Source organism: Homalodisca vitripennis, chromosome 4 (assembly GCF_021130785.1).
Source record: "Homalodisca vitripennis isolate AUS2020 chromosome 4, UT_GWSS_2.1, whole genome shotgun sequence".
NCBI lineage: Eukaryota > Metazoa > Arthropoda > Insecta > Hemiptera > Cicadellidae > Homalodisca > Homalodisca vitripennis.
Window position 1 is genome coordinate 87743044 of NC_060210.1, and position 20988 is coordinate 87764031.

At 32.8% G+C, this 20988-nt stretch overlaps 1 protein-coding gene across 4 annotated transcripts in view; it reads left to right on the forward strand.

The window, feature by feature from the left end:
* LOC124359709 (probable E3 ubiquitin-protein ligase HERC4) overlaps positions 1–20988 on the forward strand; it is a 76648-nt gene that overhangs the window by 47045 nt on the left and 8615 nt on the right. For 2 of the 4 annotated variants that reach the window (XM_046812670.1, XM_046812671.1), the window contains 13 exons: positions 606–761; positions 3505–3632; positions 4483–4651; positions 4905–5097; positions 5388–5494; positions 12179–12388; positions 13059–13148; positions 13269–13451; positions 13689–13866; positions 13954–14153; positions 16362–16444; positions 16914–17062; positions 18833–19006. In XM_046812670.1, the coding sequence (XP_046668626.1) occupies positions 606–761; positions 3505–3632; positions 4483–4651; positions 4905–5097; positions 5388–5494; positions 12179–12388; positions 13059–13148; positions 13269–13451; positions 13689–13866; positions 13954–14153; positions 16362–16444; positions 16914–17062; positions 18833–19006 (2020 nt within the window). The remainder of the gene's footprint in view (positions 1–605; positions 762–3504; positions 3633–4482; positions 4652–4904; positions 5098–5387; positions 5495–12178; positions 12389–13058; positions 13149–13268; positions 13452–13688; positions 13867–13953; positions 14154–16361; positions 16445–16913; positions 17063–18832; positions 19007–20988) is intronic. The other 2 variants (XM_046812672.1, XM_046812673.1) reach the window with 1 other exon arrangement.

Consider the following 20988-nt stretch of genomic DNA (forward strand, 5'->3'; position numbering starts at 1 on the left):
AAATATTTGAGTTTGTATTTTTTGAGAACTAGGAATCTCTTATCCTTTTCCAAACTGATTCCTCTTTTATTTCTTGATTTATTTTTATACATGATAAAACTATAGAGATTTTCTCTAATTAAGTGTTTTGTATCCACTATTAAATATATTCTTGAAATCACTTTTGACTTAATAGAGAAGTACCATTTTATTCATTACTGAAATACAAAAGTTGACTTGCAATGATTTATCATCCCACTTCCAGCATCATTCTCGAACATAATATTTGTTCCTACATTAATTGGATAAAATAATGTTTGTTATAATCTTTTCTTATAAAAATTATGAAAGACCAGTTTTTCTTTCTAAACCACACTTTTGTTATTTGGCTCTTGAGTTAATTTTATTGATTTGATTTATTTGTAATGCTTGTAGCAAGAATTAGAATTTTTTATGTGTTTTTATATCCTGTCCATCGCTTTTGCAAAAAGTGTTTGCTTCATTTATTGTACACTATTTACTTGTACAGTTGTCTCCTAATTTTTTCCACTGCCATTTTGATTTTATATATGCTTGTATGTTTATTTTAATTTGATTTCATTCCACTTTTACACATCTGATTGCAGTTTCGGATGCACTGGCACTCAAATCGCACTTCAAGAATTGTCGCAGTTGCTAGTTATTGCTCAGTATCTTTGTTCGTTGCACTCGATGTCTTAGAATTATTTGTTCGCCAGTTAGCATTTGGATTTGGACGTTCTCTTGTTAGAAAAATGGCAAAGGTACTTCTGTAAATATTGTAATAAAAAAATTACCCTGAACTTAATAACTGTCCTTACCTCTCTTGTTAAGTTTTCATTGGTGTTGTTTCTATGGTGGTAAATTTTATAATATCCCTTGTTCAGTTTTCTTTATTTCCTTAAAAAAAACATTTATATTAGTTGTGTAAATAATAAAGATTTGTTGTCTTTTAAATGTTTGTACGTGGTCCTTTTTGTGTATGAAACATTGGTGTTAGTTATATAGTTATGAATCATGAAATTTTTGTAACCAAAGAAAACTTATTGATTTTTCTCATTTTGTGTTTTTTTATGACAATTAATGCCTGTGTAAGTAATCTAGTATTGTAAAATGCAGTTCAAAGAACAATAAATTCAAAGGCTACACATTTTTATAAAGTATGGTGTAACATATATAATATTTATTTTAACATTTTACTCACATTCTAATAATTAGTGATTTAAGATGTAATCATTTAATAACAATGAAACATTTATTTACAATAAAACATATGCTTATCCCCTCTTTCAAGTCAGATTTCTTGGTCAGGGTCACTATACCAGAGTGAAATAGAAGTGGTTGTTGTAGTTTTGTGTATTTTTTAGTTTATTTTCTTACACAACTTCATTATAACTGTTTATAATATTTGGAACTAATCTATTTTGTGTACCTAAACAATTTTTGATATGTGGAAAAAACCTAGTTTAGTTATTTGTGAAGCTTTGAGTGTAAGTCCAAGTTTGGGTATTCAAACTGGATTGGGGATTTGAATTATCGAGTTATTATATAAACCCTTAGGTACTGGCTTTTGTTTTTATTTTGTGCTCACAGGTAATAGTGTGTGTAGAGTGGAATATAAATAAATACATACGAGGAACGTCCAGAAAGTAAGTGTACTGGTACTCTCACAGCTGTAGGGAATATTTTTTCGACATGTTGGTAACACTGCGCGTAGCTTGAATCCTCCCCTTCAAAACGAGACTAATCCGAGGTTAGTGTGTTGAAAACTCATGACGCAGTAGCATCTCTCACGAAAAATATTGTTCGTATCTCCCGCCAAGTGCGAAATTTGCGCCGTCATTCGCTACCTCGTTGTGAAGGGATAAGCTCCGGTTGGAATTTATAATGAGGTGAAAACTGTTTAGACTGCCTCTTAGTTTCAAGCGTGTAGTGGGTAACCCAAGTTTCGTCTCCAGTAACAATAAAGTAGATAAAATTATCGTCTTCGAGTTCGTAGTGTCAAAAAACTCTTTGGAGCTCTGCACTCGATTCAACTTGTGCTGTTCTGTCAGCTGTTTTGGGACCCACCTCGCATACAATTTCTGATATGCGAAAGTTTCTGTGATTTTTTCGTGTATCAGAGATCTGTAGATTTGCGGAAACATCGCAGAAAGTTCATCTAACGTCAATCTGCGATTCAACTTGTGCTGTTCTGTCAGCTGTTTTGGGACCCACCTCACATACAATTTCTGATATGCGAGAGTTTCTGTGATTGTTTCGTGTATCAGAGATCTGTAGATTTGCAGAAAAAATCATCTAACGTCAATCTGCGATCGTCACGGATCGATTTTTTCCACAAGTTCGTCAGTCACAATTGAAGGTCTTCCGCTCCTCTGATCGTCATGCACGGGAGTACGGCCATTTTTAAACTCGTGACACCACTTGTACACACTCGTACGATTCATAGCTCCATTACCGTAAAAAGTTTTCATCTCATTATAAATTTCAACCGGTGCTTTTCCCTTCACAACGAGGTAGCGAATGACGGCGCGAATTTCGCACTTGGCGGGAGATACGATCGACATTTTTCGCGAGAGATGCTACTGCGTTAAGAGTTTTCAACACACTAACCTCGGATTGGTCTCGTTTTGAAGGGGAGGATTCAGGCTACGCGGCAGTATTGCCAACATGTCGAAAAAGTATTCCCTACAGCTGTGAGAGTACCAGACACTTACTTTCTGGACGTGCCTCGTATTTTGAACAATAGTTATTAGCAATGTCTGTTTTGCTATTTATGGAATTATTTCATTATTATACAGGGTGTTTGAAAACACAATAAATACCAATGTTTTTTTAGTTTTATTTATTGTGTTATAAATTTATGACATAATTTGCTAATTAAAAAAAGTCAGTGAAAACACATTGGTTAGTAGAGTGAAACGCCGCCTACCGCATCAGAATACGACGATCCAGTCAGAAATGGCAGCGCATAATGTACTTCACAATGTGTACCTAAAACAAGCCGCCATTTCTGATTGGATAAACCTTTTGAGATGCGGTTTACGGAATTCAACTCTACTAAGTGAGCTCTTTCAAATGAGGTATCACTCGACCCATGCTTCAATTTAAGATTTCCATGTTTTCCTCTGTGGGCCGTCCCCCCATGGTTGGCATGTCATGGTAATAGCAAGGAAAAATAGTTTACATAGCCATATGACACTGTGCAAAGTTTATAGATGTTATCTCTTATGGTTTTTTAAAATATTAAGCCGTACCCATACTTTTCAAACACCCTGTATATCTTTAAAAGTAATAAAATAATTGAAAATGTCACTCATCTCAGATTTTGGTAAACTGTTAAATTTGCAAATTGTGGCAAGGATTAGAATTACATAGTTTTACAAGCCTCTAACATTCTAATGTAAATGTTAGATCAGCTATTTCCCTCCATAGCTGTGAATTTAATGTTGAATGTGTTAGACCGAATTTTCTATTTAATATATACAACAAGAATATCTTTCCCAGGATAAAGTGACACCTGAGGATTTGAGGATTTTGGACAGAGAGTCACAGGTGTGGACATTGACCTTGGATAAGTTGTTGACGTGTCAAAACCAGCCTGTCAATACTCCAGTTGACCAGGACTTACTCACGTATGTCACTTTGCACTGCATAGCATTAAAACAAAATTTAAAAATATAAATAAGACAAATTTAACCAAACTATATAAAAATGTTATGTGTAGTCCATAGATTTTGTGTTTTTAATATTCTATAATTCAAATTTCTTCACTATGTACAATGTACATACTTTTTATTTTTTAAATGATGCCTCCATCTTTAAATTAACTAGGCAATGAATGACAATCATCAAAGCTGTCAATCATCATTGCAATTAGTTGGTCATCTTCAATTGAGCACTTATTTTTGTAAAATAACCTGAAAAATGGAGACAAACTATTTTTTTTTTTTTTTTTTTTTTTTTTTTTTTTTCTGTTATTACATTTAAAACAACTAGTATTTTTGCATTATGTTCTAAAATATTAATTTTTATGAGGAAGTTCAATTTATGCCTGGCGAGTCTTGCAAATGGCAATACTATATATGTTTCTTTTTTTACTTATAGACAAAAAGCATTTGTGATACCAAGATTTTATTGTTTTTAGTATAAATGTATTAAAGTATCAAAAACTTATTATTTTTGTATTTTTAGAAAGCTGGTATGGATTTGTATACATTCTCTTATTTACCAGCACTATTTTTTTTTTTTTTTTTTTTTTTTTTTTTTTTTTTTTTTTTTTTTTTATTTGTGTCTATATAAGTAAGTTTGTTTTTTGTTTCCAATTCTGGTATACTACACAATTTTTATTAAAAAATAAATTTATGATAGTTAGTTTGTCCTAAATAATTTCCTTAGTTTTTTTCTCTAAACCTTATTTATAAATCATGCAAACCTGTTAAAACTAAACTATAGTTTCAAAACATGAATGAAAATGATTTGTAGATATCTGGAGACGGTGTTGAGCAGCTGGACGTGTCTGAACGCATCGTTTCTGCTGCAGAATGATGCGCACTACTGCTGTACATCGCGACATCATGGCATCAACTTGACTGAGGCTGGAGAGTGCTTCAAAGCTATAAGCAGAATAGAGCATGAGTCACTTAAAGACCTGGTAAGTTTTGAGATAAAATGTGTAACTGAACCATTGTATTTTTACCTTACTTTCTAAACTCTGCTGCAAGGTTAGTAAGTTCCAAGCAACTGCTCTTGTTTATATAAACATTAAATTGAAATTTGATTATTTATCAAACTGTTTGAAATAATACTTTGTTTTAGTCAAGTAGATATTAAATCAACACATTTAAATCAGTCAGTTATAACATTTAGGTGAGCATCTTGGAATGGTGGTTTATTGATTGTTCCAGATAAGAGACTCTATCTTGGGCAACATTATCCCACAATTGGCTGTGACGTCTCCCCCGGATGTGGAAACTTTGAGGGCTTTTATCACTATACCCATGTACCACGAGTTCAACAATGCTCGCAACTCCGATAAACTCCAGACTCCTTTTGCCTCTGCGGTATTAGCTCTACGGCCAGAAGCTGCCAGAGTTGTAGGTTTGTAGTTGATGAAGAGTAGCATCTCGTGAGATAGAAGTAATTAGTTCTTAGAACAGAAAAACTTCATGGGGAAACTATTCTTTCAAATAGTCTAGGTTTGGAAAAAAGTTATTTTAATTTGAAGGAATATGAATACAAATATTTTACAAAAAGAACTATTTCATTGAGACCTGATTTTGTTTAGTTTCTTTTAGTTTATCCTTGTTGTTTCTCTTTCATATTTGAATTAAAATTATGAATTATTAAGATGCATAATAACTCCAATTGCATTTGGTGGTAATTTGCAGGTTTGTGGTACATAATGATGTCTGCAGACTACTTTGAACGCCTTATCATTGTTTACAAGAGTATCATACTCAAGTTCATCAAAAGTCATACCAAAGTGGATTCAACAGTAAGTGTTAACATATTTAATTATTTCACTGTTTATTTATATACATCAATTCACTATTTACATACAATTCATAATTAAAAAAAAACCTTACTAGACATTGAAAATTTATGTAACAGCCGTAATAGTGCATTAAAAATACTAACATTAATAACACATTTAAAACCATAAAACTAAAACTAATATAGACAGTTGTGCTGAATATTTTATTGTTAGTGATAAAGTCATACTAACATAGAAGTCAATAGTGAAGTTTTAAATAATGTTGAAGAATTAAAGACATCGAGGCCTGTTAAAAAAATAGCTTATCTTTCGGAATTCACATAACACCAACATTAAGAATTACTTATTGTATAGTTTTGAAAGCCACACTATTAGTTACTTTTTCTTATTGTTTCTAGACACTTACAAAAACATTGCATTCACTTTTTAATCCCGTTGTTGTAAAATTCTACCATCTGTATCTTCAGCAAGCAGTCCCATCAGCCTGCAGTTCAGCATCATCCTGTAGTCCAGCATCATCCTGGAAGCACTGTATTTGGGTAAACAAAAGGTAATCATTCAGAGCTACTAAGGGGATAATGAAAAAATGGATAGCAAAAAACCTTGCACTTGAACTTATGCAGCAACTCCTGATTCTGAACAGTCGTGGCAAGCATTGTTATAAGGAACTCAACTACTCCCTTTCTTTGTTTTGGATTATCCATATAACTGAGCATTTGAAACTATTTTTCTCAGGTTATTATGGTACTATTTTCCAAAAATCCACCAAAACCACACCTTCCTGTCAAGAGAACTGTGGCTGTGAGATTCCTTGCAGAAAAAGATTACATTTTTTTATTGATTCTATTTGTTCTCACTCCATGGGCTATTTTCTTTTACAATTCAATTACTTAGCCCATGTCTCATTTCAATAGTTATGTAGTGAACCACCATCTTTGTCAAAGTACAAGTAAAGCTGTTGTCATACACTGTGTTTTGTGGTCTTCTGACATCCATTTTGTACAAAACTAGTGATAGCTAAGGTTTTATGTCACAGTATCATCCAGTAAACTCCTTGAAATGTATTAAAAGTCAAAAGGAAATTCTGTGATTCTCTTCAATCACTTCTGCCATAGTTTTATCTGTCACGATGCTCGGTAACCTCAACAGTGCTCTTTGTGAATATTATCGAGACTAATTTTTAAACACAGCACTGTATCATTCCTCCTTCACTGATTGTGCTCCCACTGTTGCTTTACGAAGTTGTTGGTGAATGTCCAATTGATTTACAGTTTTAACCAACGAAAAATACAATAAAAATAAAGATCACTTTGTGATTTAAGGGATATCTTTTATTGCAGCACACATTATAAAAAATGGTAACAATACGTCAAGCAGAAGGAATAAAAACCCATTAGTATCATAAGTGAATGTTTACTGAATCACAGAACACTTAGGTTATCAAGATTACAGCAATTGCCTCAACCTCTCTTCTGTGAAAACAAAATATGATGTGATTTGGATAACTCTTATGTTAATGATCTGCAATGTAAGTGTACAAAAGATACAAAAATCAGTTGTGTCAGTTTTATAAATAAATTTGATTTAGATATCTCCCATCTTTATATTTTTAAAATATAAAATTTACTTTTTTGAATTTATTAAGATCATTTAATATGTATTGTCATAATTTTGATACAACTAGAGAAGATGCTTGTCTTGACAATGTTGTTAGTAATTTAAGCAAAATCAAAGTAAAATGTCAAGTTATCGAACCAAATGTATCTGATCATGCTGGTATATACACAGAGTTTTATGAGTTGCATTTTTCAAATACAGTACCAGACAAAAATATTCTTAAAAGAAAAGTGAGAGATCTGTCTTTTGGTGCCATTGAAGGTTTGAAACATAGACTGAATCAGACTGACTGGTGGCAGCTTACTTTTTTTCAAACTGTTGACGATGCTTTTGATTTTTTTATACAAATATTAACAATACATTTTACCAGCTTCTTCTTATTGGAAACTAAATGCTTAATATATAATCAAACACTCCAATAAATGAAAGATTTTTATTTTGTGAGGCCTTTCGTGCTCAAAGAACACATCGTCAGACCCACATAACTGAAATAAAAGTAAATTAATAATAAAAACAATTTAGATTTAAATAAAAACATATGTCTTGAAAAATACAAAGAGATAAGATTTTAAAGGCCAGGAAGCATGTCTACTGTATATATAAAAATTAATATTTAATTAGATTAAAGGCAGTAACGGTGAATTTTGTAGAGGTCCAGGTTCATTATTTAGTACATACCCCTCTATCAATTGAAAATTATAAAAAGGAAGTAAAGGAAATTAAAGAAATTGCATTATTTAATGGTTACAAAATTGAAATGATTGACAACATGATAAAAAAGAAAAAGAAAATTATTGAAAGAAATTCTAGAACAACTCTCTATCAAACTAAATGCAAAGAACCTGAAAAATGGATATCTGTGTCTTACAACAATTTAACTACAGAAATTGCTAAAAGTTTTAAAACACATGCCAGTATTAATGTATCCTCAAATTCCAAAATAAAACTAAAAAACATATTAGGAAATCCAAAGAATAAAATAGACGATGAAGAAAAATCTGGAATCTATCAAATTAATTGTGACAACTGTGATTTAAAATATATTGGCCAAACAAAAAGGAAAATAAAAAAGAGAGTAAAGGAACATAAAGCATGTCTGAAGTATCAGCAAGAGGAAAGATCGGCCATGGCGAAACATGCACTCCATACTGGACACTGCTTTTCACAAGTCAAATTATTAAAAGAAATCAATGACAACAAATTCCTCGATGCTTATGAAACTATTTTTATGCAAAAGAACCAAAATTATTTAGTAAATAATGAACCTGGACCTCTACAAAATTCACCGTTACTGCCTTTAATCTAATTAAATATTAATTTTTATATATACAGTAGACATGCTTCCTGGCCTTTAAAATCTTATCTCTTTGTATTTTTCAAGACATATGTTTTTATTTAAATCTAAATTGTTTTTATTATTAATTTACTTTTATTTCAGTTATGTGGGTCTGACGATGTGTTCTTTGAGCACGAAAGGCCTCACAAAATAAAAATCTTTCATTTATTGGAGTGTTTGATTATATATTAAGCAAATATTAACAAGTTCACTTAAAGAATGCTGTCCTGTTAAAGATGTCAAAATCAAAAGTAGAAATAGACCAAAGGTTGACTGGTTTACACCTGAACTATATAAACTTAGAAATATAGTAACAGTGTTTTATGATAGATTCAAGATAAGTAAGGGCACAGAAAATGAAGCTGGACACAAAAAAATGTATATAGAAATAAAAAAGATGTATAAAAATAGAATTAAGGAAGAAAAACGATTAGCCACTGACAGATATATTATGAGAGCTCCAAATAAATGTAAAGCTGCTTGGAGTATAATAAAAAAGGAAATTCATTGTAAGAAAGAAAGCGTTGAAAGAATTAATAAAGCCTGATGACTTTAATGATTATTTTATAAATATAGTTAGTACTACACATTTGAAGCAAAATAATTTTGACACTGCTATTGAGCTTTTGAGTAATTATTTATCTAGATTTAATAATGCTAGTAAAACATTCCAATTAAATGTAATAACTGAATTTGAAATTATAAAATATGTATCTAAGTTGAGTGGATCAAAAAGCGAAGATTATTTTGGGTTTTCTAATAAAATCATCAAGGATATTATACCCTACATAGTAAAACCATTGACATTTCTATTCAACTGGATGTTATCTGAGGGGATTTTTCCTAAAGCACTGAAATGTTCCAAAGTAGTACCAGTATATAAGAAGGGCAGCAAGGCAGATCCTGCTAGTTACCGTCCCATTTCTTTGGTTCCCATACTGAGTAAGATTTTTGAGTGTTGTTTAAAAGACCAATTGTATGATTTCTTTTCTCAAAACAATTTGCTCTGTAAAGAACAATATGGATTTATAAAAAAATCAAACACTGTGAAAGCAATAAGAAAAATTGTGGAAAACATTTTAAATAATTTTGAGAAAAAGATTATATCATCTGCAACATTGATAGATTTAAGTAAAGCGTTTGACTGTATTAATCATGAGTTGTTGTTAAAAAAGTTGTTTAGTTATGGCATAAAACATAAAGCATTACAATTATTGTCATTTTATTTATCTGACAGGAAACAGATGGTTGTCCAGGGGGAGAACAAGTCCAATTTCAGAACAGTGAAATTGGGAGTTCCGCAAGGCTCTGTTTTGGGACCTTTTCTGTTTATTGTTGCAATCAATGATTTTTCATCTAGCCTACCTTGTAATTCTGTTTTGTACGCGGATGATACTACTCTTTTAAACTGTAATAAAGACTCACAAATCTTAAAATCTGATCAAGAACTTTCATTTAAATTAGCTCTAGAATGGTTTAAAGCAAATGGGTTGGCAGTGAATCATAATAAAACTGAATATTTAACATTATCTCTACACAATAATACTAAATACAGTAATGATTCTGTTAAATTATTGGGTGTTATCCTAGATAGTAAATTACGCTGGCAACATCATGTTAATTATTTATGTACTAAACTATCTAGAGTTATATACCTATTATGTAAACTAAGGAATACTGTTACTCAGGAGATGTTGATAACTGCTTATTATGCATTTTTCCACTCACACTTGAGGTATGGTGTGACTCTTTGGGGAAACAGTTCCAGTGCCAAAAAAATATGTTTATGGCAAAAAAAAAGCTATTAGGATTTTAAAAAATGTTTCTAAACAAGAATCTTGTTCACCTTTTTTCAAAGAACTTCAAATTATGACCTTGCCAAGTTTATACATCTACTGCTCATTACTTGATGTAAAAGAAAATTTGAATAGTTTCATAAATAGACAAGATGTTCATACACACTGCACAAGAAAAAAGTATTTACTCGATCTTCCCCCAGTCAGACTCGAAAAGACCAAAAACAGCCAGATATTTTTCAGTATAAAATTATTTAATAAATTACCAGAGAAAGCATGGAATGTTACACTTAATAATTTTAAAGTTACCATTGCAAAGTGGCTGAAAAATAAAGCTTTTTACACTGTTGAAGATTACCTAGCCTGTGATATTAGCTCATTAAGTTTTTAATCCATTGTTAATTTAAGATTAGGATTGTTAGCACATATTGTATAGATTTTTAAATTATTTAATTGTAATTTTATTGTTTTTATTCACATTTATATTATTGTTATTTAGTTCTAGCTGGCAATACTGTATTTTGTCCTATAACTGTGCCTAGATTAAAGTAGGCTATATAATATGTTGACTTTGTCTATTGCATAATATGTATTGTGCTTAATGACAATAAAATATCTTGAATCTTGAATCTTATAGAAAGGAGATAAGCCATTAAAACAGTGTTGGTCAGTTTTCCTTATTTTATGCTCTAACTGCATGAAGTTTTATTTACATTGGTAACTTGCGTGTCTGTCTTTTCTGATGTAAATTTTACAATAATCTTATGTCCTTTAACTATTAAAATAAATTACTTGGATAATATCAATTCTAATTGGTTGTTCTAAATCCTTAAATTAAATTCGAAACAAAGAAGATTAATTTACACTGTACAGTGCAGAAAAATATATAATTTTATATAACGCTAACACTGTTTTCAATGAATATGTGAATATGAGATCTGTCCAAAAAAATTTCAACCCCTGTTTGTTGGCCAGTAATAACGTAATGACAGTCTGAAACCAGTTATGGGAGTGGAGGGGGAACGCTTCAAAGGTTGCCACCAGGAATTTGCTGCTTTCCGCTCAGTCACTGCTTTGATTTTTACGTTATTACATGTGCTTGCATTGCATTTCATTATGATTAAAGTCTAGCAAGATTTCTGGCCATTACAGACTTACCAGGTTGTAGAACATTCTTCACACAAATGTGGCTATCTTTAAATCATCTAAACCACTCTTTTATGCGAATATCAGCGTTGTCATAGTAAAACGTCTGTTCTATTGAATTTTTTCGTCAACTGCCCTTACCAGATCGTTGGTGTCGAGAGAAGGCCGACTGCTCCGACTCTCATCATGCACATTTGTTCGACTGCCATTGAACATTCTAAACCACTTTCTCACCATTCCTTTCGCTCATCACATCTTCTCCGTAAACATCTCGAAGTTGATGATACATTTCAGCCAGTTTCACATTACATTACTTGCGTTCAAAAATATTTCTACAGAACGAATCTCACAATCGGTGGGATCACCTATTGTCTTAAACATTTACGTTCAGAGAAAACTGAAAACACAACGTAGAACAACTAAAATGGCGTGAGTCGATAGTCAGTGAGCAAGGTTGACTAGTGTGCATGCGTGGAACACCGATTGCAGCGCTACAGCGGCAGTAGAATGAAATGGTATTTACTTTTTGAACATGCCTCGTACATTTCAGACAATCCTCATGCATTCTTGTCTCTCAGCAAAGACTGGAAACTCAGACTCAATTGTATAAGAAATATCTAAAACAAAATCTAATATAACAAAAATAAATCTAATTGTATATATATATGAGAGAGAGAGCTATACCTGTAGTCTCTAGATGGTCTTGTAAACTATCAACTTATATAATTGCTGTGGAAAAGTTGTAATTTGTATGTTTTTTTTACAAATTTCTAAATGTTTGATTGTTAGAACATCTACTGGTACGAGGGAATGCTGACGGCACTAGAAATACTGGCACGTCTGAACAAGCTGAACCAGAGTGGTATGTCGGGACATGCGCATGCACAGGAGGGATTGAAAGTGCCTTACAATACGTTCCACCTGACTGAGTTGTCTGATCACATAGACATCTCACTCGACTACATCAAGTGGGTCATGGAGGACAGCCCCCTCAGGCCGGTCAGTCTCCTTCCTGTAGTAGAAAATATATCGTATTTAGAAAATATTTAAACTTGATTCCTTACATATTGATTTTTAAACACTATGGTCATAACGAATTCATTAATTCCATGAATGACTTGTTAATTGTAACCAGTGTCAGAATCAAGTTCAAAGTGGAGTAACAGAAAAACACCATAACTAATGAAAAGTTGTTGACACCTCATTATTTGATGTATAAGAATAAAAACGATTACATGGATAAGTAATTTTAACTGCCCAATTTGTTTAATCTTAATTAAACATCTATAATAAGGAAATAATGCTTCAGTTTTTCATATAGTTTTAATTTTAAGCAATGGATTTTTTATCTCGAAAAAACCTAAAACATTTTCAGCATACGTCAATATATGTATATTGAAGTTTTAAATTCACTGTATAGGACTACTATTATAAATAATCAAGAAATAAGGAACATAGCACCCTTGCTTAATTCTTTACTGAAATACATGTCCTAAAATATATTGTTACTTTACACACACATTTTTGGACATATCATTTATTGTATGTTATTGCTTTTTTTTGTTCCAAATCACTATCTATATTTTTATATGGCTTGTTTTTATGTGTTTACAATATAAATGTTACAGTCTTGACCTGTGCTTACTTACGGGAAATATGTTTTTTACAGAACACTGGAAGAAAGTATTTCTGTAACTACCCTTTCCTATTTGACCCCCAAGCCAAAACCTCACTACTACAAACCGACCAGGCCTTACAGGTGAGCAGTCTCCGTAAAATAACCATTTTATTACAAGTCCAAAATGCAATTTATTTTTTCATGGTTTCCGTATACAAAATTCTAGTGCTCATGTTGGAATCTGTGATGGTGTATGTCCAGATGCACTCTGCAATGAATGAGGCATCGACACGGTTATTGACACAGCTGTTCATGTTCAACATGGCCGATCCAGCCGCCATGAGCCAGTTCCTGGAGCTACACGTCAGCCGAGACAATATTGTCCAGGACACCATCCGTGAGCTGGGAAACTACAATGAACGGGACTACAAGAAACCTCTCAAGGTCTCCAAACAATATTATATGTTATTATTTCAATTTAGAATTTATTAAAATTAAACCTAATTTTATATGATTATTAGAACAATATAATTATTGAAACCTATTATGTATGTGTTATTAATTGCAGAATATATATAATACTTTAAAGAATCATTCAACGTAACATTTTGAATGTTTTTGTGAGTTTACAGTTCTTTAAATAATGTGTAGTTTGACATAAGTAACCAAATATTCTTTCAGGTGACGTTTATCGGAGAGGAGGCAGAGGATGCAGGAGGAGTGAAGAAAGAATTCTTCATGTTGTTGCTGAGAGAAATCCTTGACCCGAAGTATGGAATGTTTCGCTCATACGAGGAAACTAATGCGATATGGTTTTCAGAAACATCATTTGAAGATGAAATCATGTATTATCTAATAGGTAATGTCTGTTTTCAGAGTAGCATTAAAAATTATACTAGATGTTAATGATCTCTTTCCAAAATTCTCCTGAAACTGATGATGACAGGTCTGCTTTGCGGTTTGGCCATCTATAACTTCACAATCATCGCTCTACCTTTCCCACTGGCACTTTACAAGAAACTGCTGGGAGAGCTGTTGGTGCTGCAGGACCTTCAGGGACTCTCTCCTGCAATGGCTCGGGGCTTGCAGGAACTCCTGGACTACCCTGATGATGACCTTGAAGATGTCTTTTGTCTTACCTTCGAAGTAGGTACTTTACAGAATCAAGAATTCAATGCATTTAGCAAAGCGTATGTGTTATGTAAATGCCAATATAAAAGTTACTTGAAGTCTATTTTTTTTTTCATTTACTGTATGAATAAGCTACATGTGTTAATATGTTACATGTTAAAATCTCGTATAATTGTACTCAGCATGTTTACAAATTATTTATTTTGCTATTTTCTCATTGCTATCATAGTTACCCATAAGATCGATGTAAAAGCATTTCTTTTAATGCTCAGTCAGATCTCATATATTGACGTGCACCATCGTTGATCTCTATGTTGCCTGTCTAGAAATGAAGCTTCGTGCAAAATTCCAAGTCTATAGGTAAGTTTGTTTTCTATATATCGTGCGGACAGACACAGACAGAAATTAATATTTCCAGTCCCACAAGTTATAGGCTTCGTTAATGCTCAGCCAACAATGTAGTCATAGCCAATGGTTGATTCATTGTTAGTCAGTTAACAAATGAGACAAATTCTGAGTTAAATTGAGAGGTATTAATTTGGCATCACAGATAAAAATCACAACTGTAAAATTGTTTCTGTTGTTTTTTTTTTTTTGAAAAGTAATGAATATTATTATTTAAATACTAATTTTGAGTCGTTTATATTTTTTCAAGAACTTAGAGGTAGGAATTGGCACTGTTTAATTATAACAGAAAGAAGTATTTAGCTTGGCATCAACAACTATAATTTCAAAACAGATTTAATTTTTTAGTATTAGATTGTTTCCTTTTAACAAGTTTCCTGAAAAATTTACTATCAAACTAGTATCATATCCATTTTTAAAGGATACAAAAAAAGATTGTCTTTTAAATTATGATATTCAGTAATATTGGTGAGAATTAAAATTTTTAATTGAAGTATACCTTTCACTTATAATTATAAAATTTGCTTCAAACCAATCAAAACAATTAAATAAAAAGAACCTTGTTGGAACAAGAATTTTTTTCAACTAATTTGTAATTTGTCAATTCGTATCTTTCTGTGTAATGTAATTGTTGTACTGCATGTAACTATATATTTACATATGTTATGGTCATTTGTACTTTATCAATTTGTGTTTATGCTGTGTTGACTTGAAATTTTATTTATGCTGCTAAAGTTCTGATCAAACTACATTGTGCCACCTTGTTCATCTTGCTAAGCTGCTTCCATTCTTACCACATCACACAGCAACCAACTAGAATCGGTTGTGGGGTATTTTTTTATGAATGACTTTTATGAGTAGATCTGTGCAAATATTGAGTTTCGATCTATCACATCTTCACTTAGTGCAAGATCTGAAAACAACATTTGCATTCAATCAACCCTACCCACCATAGCTACGTTATGTGTAGAAATCTCAGTTGCTCCGCCGTGCTTAGTGATTGTGTGTCGACAACACAAAAGAAATATAAAATATTTTCACACAAAAAGTATAAACAATTGGACCAAATTTTGTGTAGCCAATTATTCCTTACAATGAATTATTTGAATTATTTGCTACAATCGATTTGTGTAGATCACATTATTACAATTAAGTATAAATTCTTTACACTATACCAAAAAAAATTTAATTCTTGATTCTGAATTTGATACTGATTTATGTATTATTTGTTTGCAACTAAGAATACAACACGCTAAATGGTTTTTTTTTCACCAAAGCAAATCTAGTCGGTAGTAGCAGCCAGCCATTCAAACTATACTTAGCCATGATAAAAAATTTGTAACGTATGAACATATATGTGTATGTTCTTATAGAGAATATATTTATACAACTTCAAAATTACAAGGTAAACAAATTGTAATTGTCTCCTCTTTTTCTGCCAAGCAAAAGACATTGTGAAAAACGTAGGAACGTACATCAACATTCTGGCAATGCATGAATGTTGATGTAGGAAATTGGAACTGCGAACTATGCATTATTTAAAAAACTACGATATTATTAATTTGGTTATTTATCTATGGGGTTTCATACAAAAAGTAAATAAAAACACGATTTATTTAATGCACAAACATAAGTTGAAAGTACAAACTGAAAACAAAATTTTATTTAAAAAGTATTATTGCCAACAGCTGCCTTCCATAAATAGACGCAGCTGATTGGTCTCGAAGCCAAACGAATACAGTCACGGTATTGAGAAACTATTGATGCCGCTAATTAGTGAGATATTCTGGAAGTGAGTTATACATATCTTCTGTTTAGGTTATTCGAGAAGTGTTCGGTGAGACCAAACATTACCCCCTCAAACCTGGCGGAGAAAATGTGCCAGTCACTCAGGAAAACAAGTGAGTGTTATTTTTGTCCGATACAATATAATTATTGTACACCTTTTAACATTAATTTTACAAGAAAAGAAGGTTTAAAGGCAAATTATATTGTTTAAGACCATGTAGACCTGGCTAAATCCATTAAGAATGGTTTTTTTTATCACTTGTATATACCGTATTTTCTAATGTTTCTTCTAAAAAAATATTACTCGATAAATTGTTAATAAATTGAATAAAAGTTATCTGTATGGCTAAAATTGTTAAAATAATTAATCTAAATAATCTACTTTAATAAGGTTTATATAATCCCTTTTTTAAACAAAATGTTTATTTTTATTTAGTTTTTTATATTTTAAGTGAAAAGTAATTGAAATTAATATCTAGTCCAGTATCTTTTAAATGTTTCTAGCCACTCTAGATTGGAAAAATGTAGGTATTGAAAACATTTAGAATTCAATATGTCAACAAATATGTTGAAATTTTATAGGAAAGAATACGTGGATCTTTACGTAGATTTTGTGCTCAACGCCTCAGTGGAGCGTCACTTCCGTGCGTTTCGGGATGCATTCCACAAAGTCTGTGGTGGCAGAGTACTACAACTCTTCCACGCTCACGAGCTAATGGCTGTCGTTGTAGGTGTGTTGAACAAAAATAGCAATAATTAGTTTTAATATTTAGTATTCAAGTATTAACCAGTTCTTGCATAGAATGAAATTACCTAGACATTCTTTTTTATACAGAGATGTTGTATAAATGCATGACTGAATGAATGCTTGGCCTCACCAAACGAACGCCCTTAGGACTTTCTCCATGTAGCTTAACTCCAATGATAGTTTGTGGTTTAAGATGTTCTTCCGGCAGCTGTTTCATCAGGTTCCTCCTTTTTTCTTTCCATTGTCTGCACCTAAAAAAGGTATGTTCCGCATCATCCTGTGGTGAATCTCCAAAAACGCAAGTGAGCAACTCCTATTTCCCCATCCTGTGCAGGTACGATCCAAAATAACCGTGGCCTGAGAAGAATTGAGTGAGAAAGAAGTACACCTCACCGTGCTGTCATTCCATCCACTCTGTGATGTTACTGATCAATGTTTTCATCCAACTTCCTTTGGATTCAGCATCCAAACGAACTTTCCATCTCTGCTGCTCATAACTTTTTCAACTTGCTCTGCTCCCTCAACTCCGAGCTCTTCCTTGCTGTCAAAAACATACTTACGTTCTTGCGCCTTTAAACCGATGGGCATTACACTTGCGATAACCTGAACCCCTGGTTCAGAGACTCCAGTACGAGTTAGCAGCCCTCAATACAGCCTTTCTTGATCAGAAGTCATTCTCATCTGATGCTTTCCTTTCCTTATAGTGTCAGCTCAAACCTTACATCCATAGAGTAGGATGGAGTCTGTAATCAGGATCAAGAAGTCGCCTTTGCCCTGCGGTCAAACCCCTGATAAATGCCATAAGTGTGCTCAACCCTGCTGTTACCTTGGTAGCTTTTTCTAATAGGTACCAGATATGCTCCCAAAAAGAGAGCTCGGTATCAAGGTACACACAAAGGTACTTCTCTGCAGGCTTTGTGCATTGTATTCCATAGTAAAATTCCATTGTAGGAAATGTCCCATAAGTCGGGGCCCAAGATGGAATCCTGAGGAGCCCCACTTGTGACCTCCCTCCTGCGTACGCCATCTGTTGTTATAAAGACCAGTTTTTTTGAAATTCCAGTGTTATAAAATTCTGCCACCTGAGACTTCAACAAGGTAGTCACACCCTCCTGCAGTTTCACGTCACAGTTTGTGTGCCCCCACTCCATAGACCTAAATTTGGTTTTGCAATTCACGTGTTATACCAAAGTCTCATCTCCTGTAATGGTTTGATCAAGCCACCACTGACGCTCTCCACCTTCAGTAATCACATTGTTTCCCATAAACTTAACAGAGTTAGTGATAAATCAATTTGTTTGTTGTGCTTAGCCTACAAAAACTGTATTACCAACTGCACTTCACAACTCGTGGGATTTTAAATTGCGTCACACTTTTTAAACTACTATTGTTAAAGATCAAGGAGTGACATTAACCTCTCACTAGCACAGCTGGATAGCCACTAAACAGAAAAAGCCCTAACATCATAATGGCTGCAATGGTCCTGCCCCTAGCGGCTACAGAGGAAAACATAATCTACTTTCGGGATAGCCCTTGTATATTAACAATGTGACAATGCTATGTGTACTACAATATACACAATTCATTTAGGCTGCTCCTCATGTGGTAAAGATAGTTTATATTGATTCTCAGTGAGAACTAATCGTAATGCAATATAACTTACTTTCTCACAATTTTGGTTTGAGAGTGTTCCACTATCTGCCAATAATTGAGATTAACTAGCTCATGTTGCTACTGGTGTGATATTGTGCAGGGAACGAGAACTATGACTGGGAAATATTGGAGAATAACACTATCTACAAGGGCGGCTACTCCAGCTCGGATCCAACCATACGGATGTTCTGGGAAGTGTTCCACGAGCTTCCCCTCACTGAGAAAAAGAAGTTTATGTTGTTCCTCACTGGCACTGACCGTATCCCTATTCAAGGTAAACCATGTAATATAGTTGTATATTAATGGAAGTAAAAAAATAGCCAATTTTAAGATAAACTCGTTTTATGTCAATCGCTTATGTTCGGGGGTTATCGGAGATAATGACAAGAATTGATAGAAAAAAACATTAGAACTGCGTTTAATATACACAACACTTAGAAAAAACCTTGTAAACACAAAACCAAAAAATTAGAAGCAGTATTCTAAAAACTGTGTTTCTGTATCAAAATAAATGTAATTTTAATAGGGAATACATAAGTTAGATAAAAGACTTGATTAGCGTAATGAACGTAAAAAAAACACACGGAAGGAATTTGTTGTTCCAAAGATAAATGTATTAATTGAGATGAAGCATAATACACCAGTAACCTCATTTATTTAACCCATTTAATTCCAGGTAACTCACTATGAGACGATGTAAAAAATACGCTGGAGCTCCAAAGTGATAGGTACCTACGCGAAAAGTGCCTGAGTTTCGGAACGAGATGATTTCTATTTCATTTGTAGTACCTCTGTAGCATCCCATACTGGCTGACATATCCCATCATAACAAAGGCAAATACATGAACTACTTATTAAGATTATAAAGGTTGAAATAACCTTTTCAACTGTTATTTCTACTTTGTAGTGCTGTTAGATGACATAAACATCTAAAAATACAATACTTTCTTCTTAGTTGGATCATTGTGATGATTAGGGGAGTGTTTGTTGTGTTATATAATTGTGCGTTTTTATTCATTTAAAATATTTCTAAATTATATTAGTTATTACAATTAATACAAAAAATGATGTAAGACACTTAAGAAGACTTTTAGAAGATATTTGTATTTATCAGGTGATATATCTGAGTGCCCATGGAGATAATGTTGTAGTTTGTTTGAAAATTGCCTACGTAAGTAATGGTTTATTACAAATGATTTTTCATCGTTTTTAAACAGTCTTTATCATTAAAGTATTGAAATTTCAAACAAAATTCAAAAAAGACTTTTTCATGGTGAAATATAAACTTTAACCCTTTGCAAGCCAGCCTATTTTCCAAAAGTACTACCCAGAAATGCCAAGGGCATTTTCAGCAGTTTTGCAAGCTTTCACAAAATGTATCATAACTTTTTTTATTTTTTAACAGATATTGATGATTTTTTTATCATTATTTTGCTTATGAAATGCCCTTGTTCAGTTGGTAAATTGTAGTTGCATAAATGTAATTTAACCCTTTAAGGACCAACCGTCTGATTTATCGCCGGCGGCGTACTATGCAAAAAGGACCAGTCTTCTGATTTATCGCCGGCGGCGTACTATGCGAAAAGGACCAGCCGTCTGATTTATCGCCGGCGGTCTTTTCATATTTTTTAAGAGATACTTTAATCTTCTATATGGGATAAATATACTATTTTTCTATTCCCTGTATGTTTCTTACTATGATATCAAATTTTAAACGTCTTTGGAATCATCAGCTTGGTGAAAAAAATATTTTACGGTCATGTTGCATCGTAATGTTGTCAGGGTACTTTGGGATTATACCGACCACACCCAGACATGAATCGTTATTTGACATGTTGCTTCTACTGATTACTAGATTAGCGTAGAACAATATTTCGTCAATATAAAACAGGAATTGTCTTATTGCAAACCCCTCCCCATCCTCAGACAGAGGTCAAAGTCGAGCGGTCTAGTAGATAACGTGATTGCAGAGTCTCGCCGCCCGTTCAGCTGGTGCGTCGCTTTGTTGTACTTCCGTGTTTTACCCCTACATTTCTACAAACACAAAAATTCAACAAAAACTAAACTCTTTATTGAAAAAAACACACAAAACTTGTTTTTATGTACCGTGCAAAAAACTTAAATAATCATGTGATGCCGCGCGGCCTGCCGTAATCGGTATTCTCGAGAAAGATAAGATAACAGCGACAACAATACCGATCACAATACCTGGAAATGCTTGTTGATTGATGGAATGTTAGTTCTGTTACTCAACTA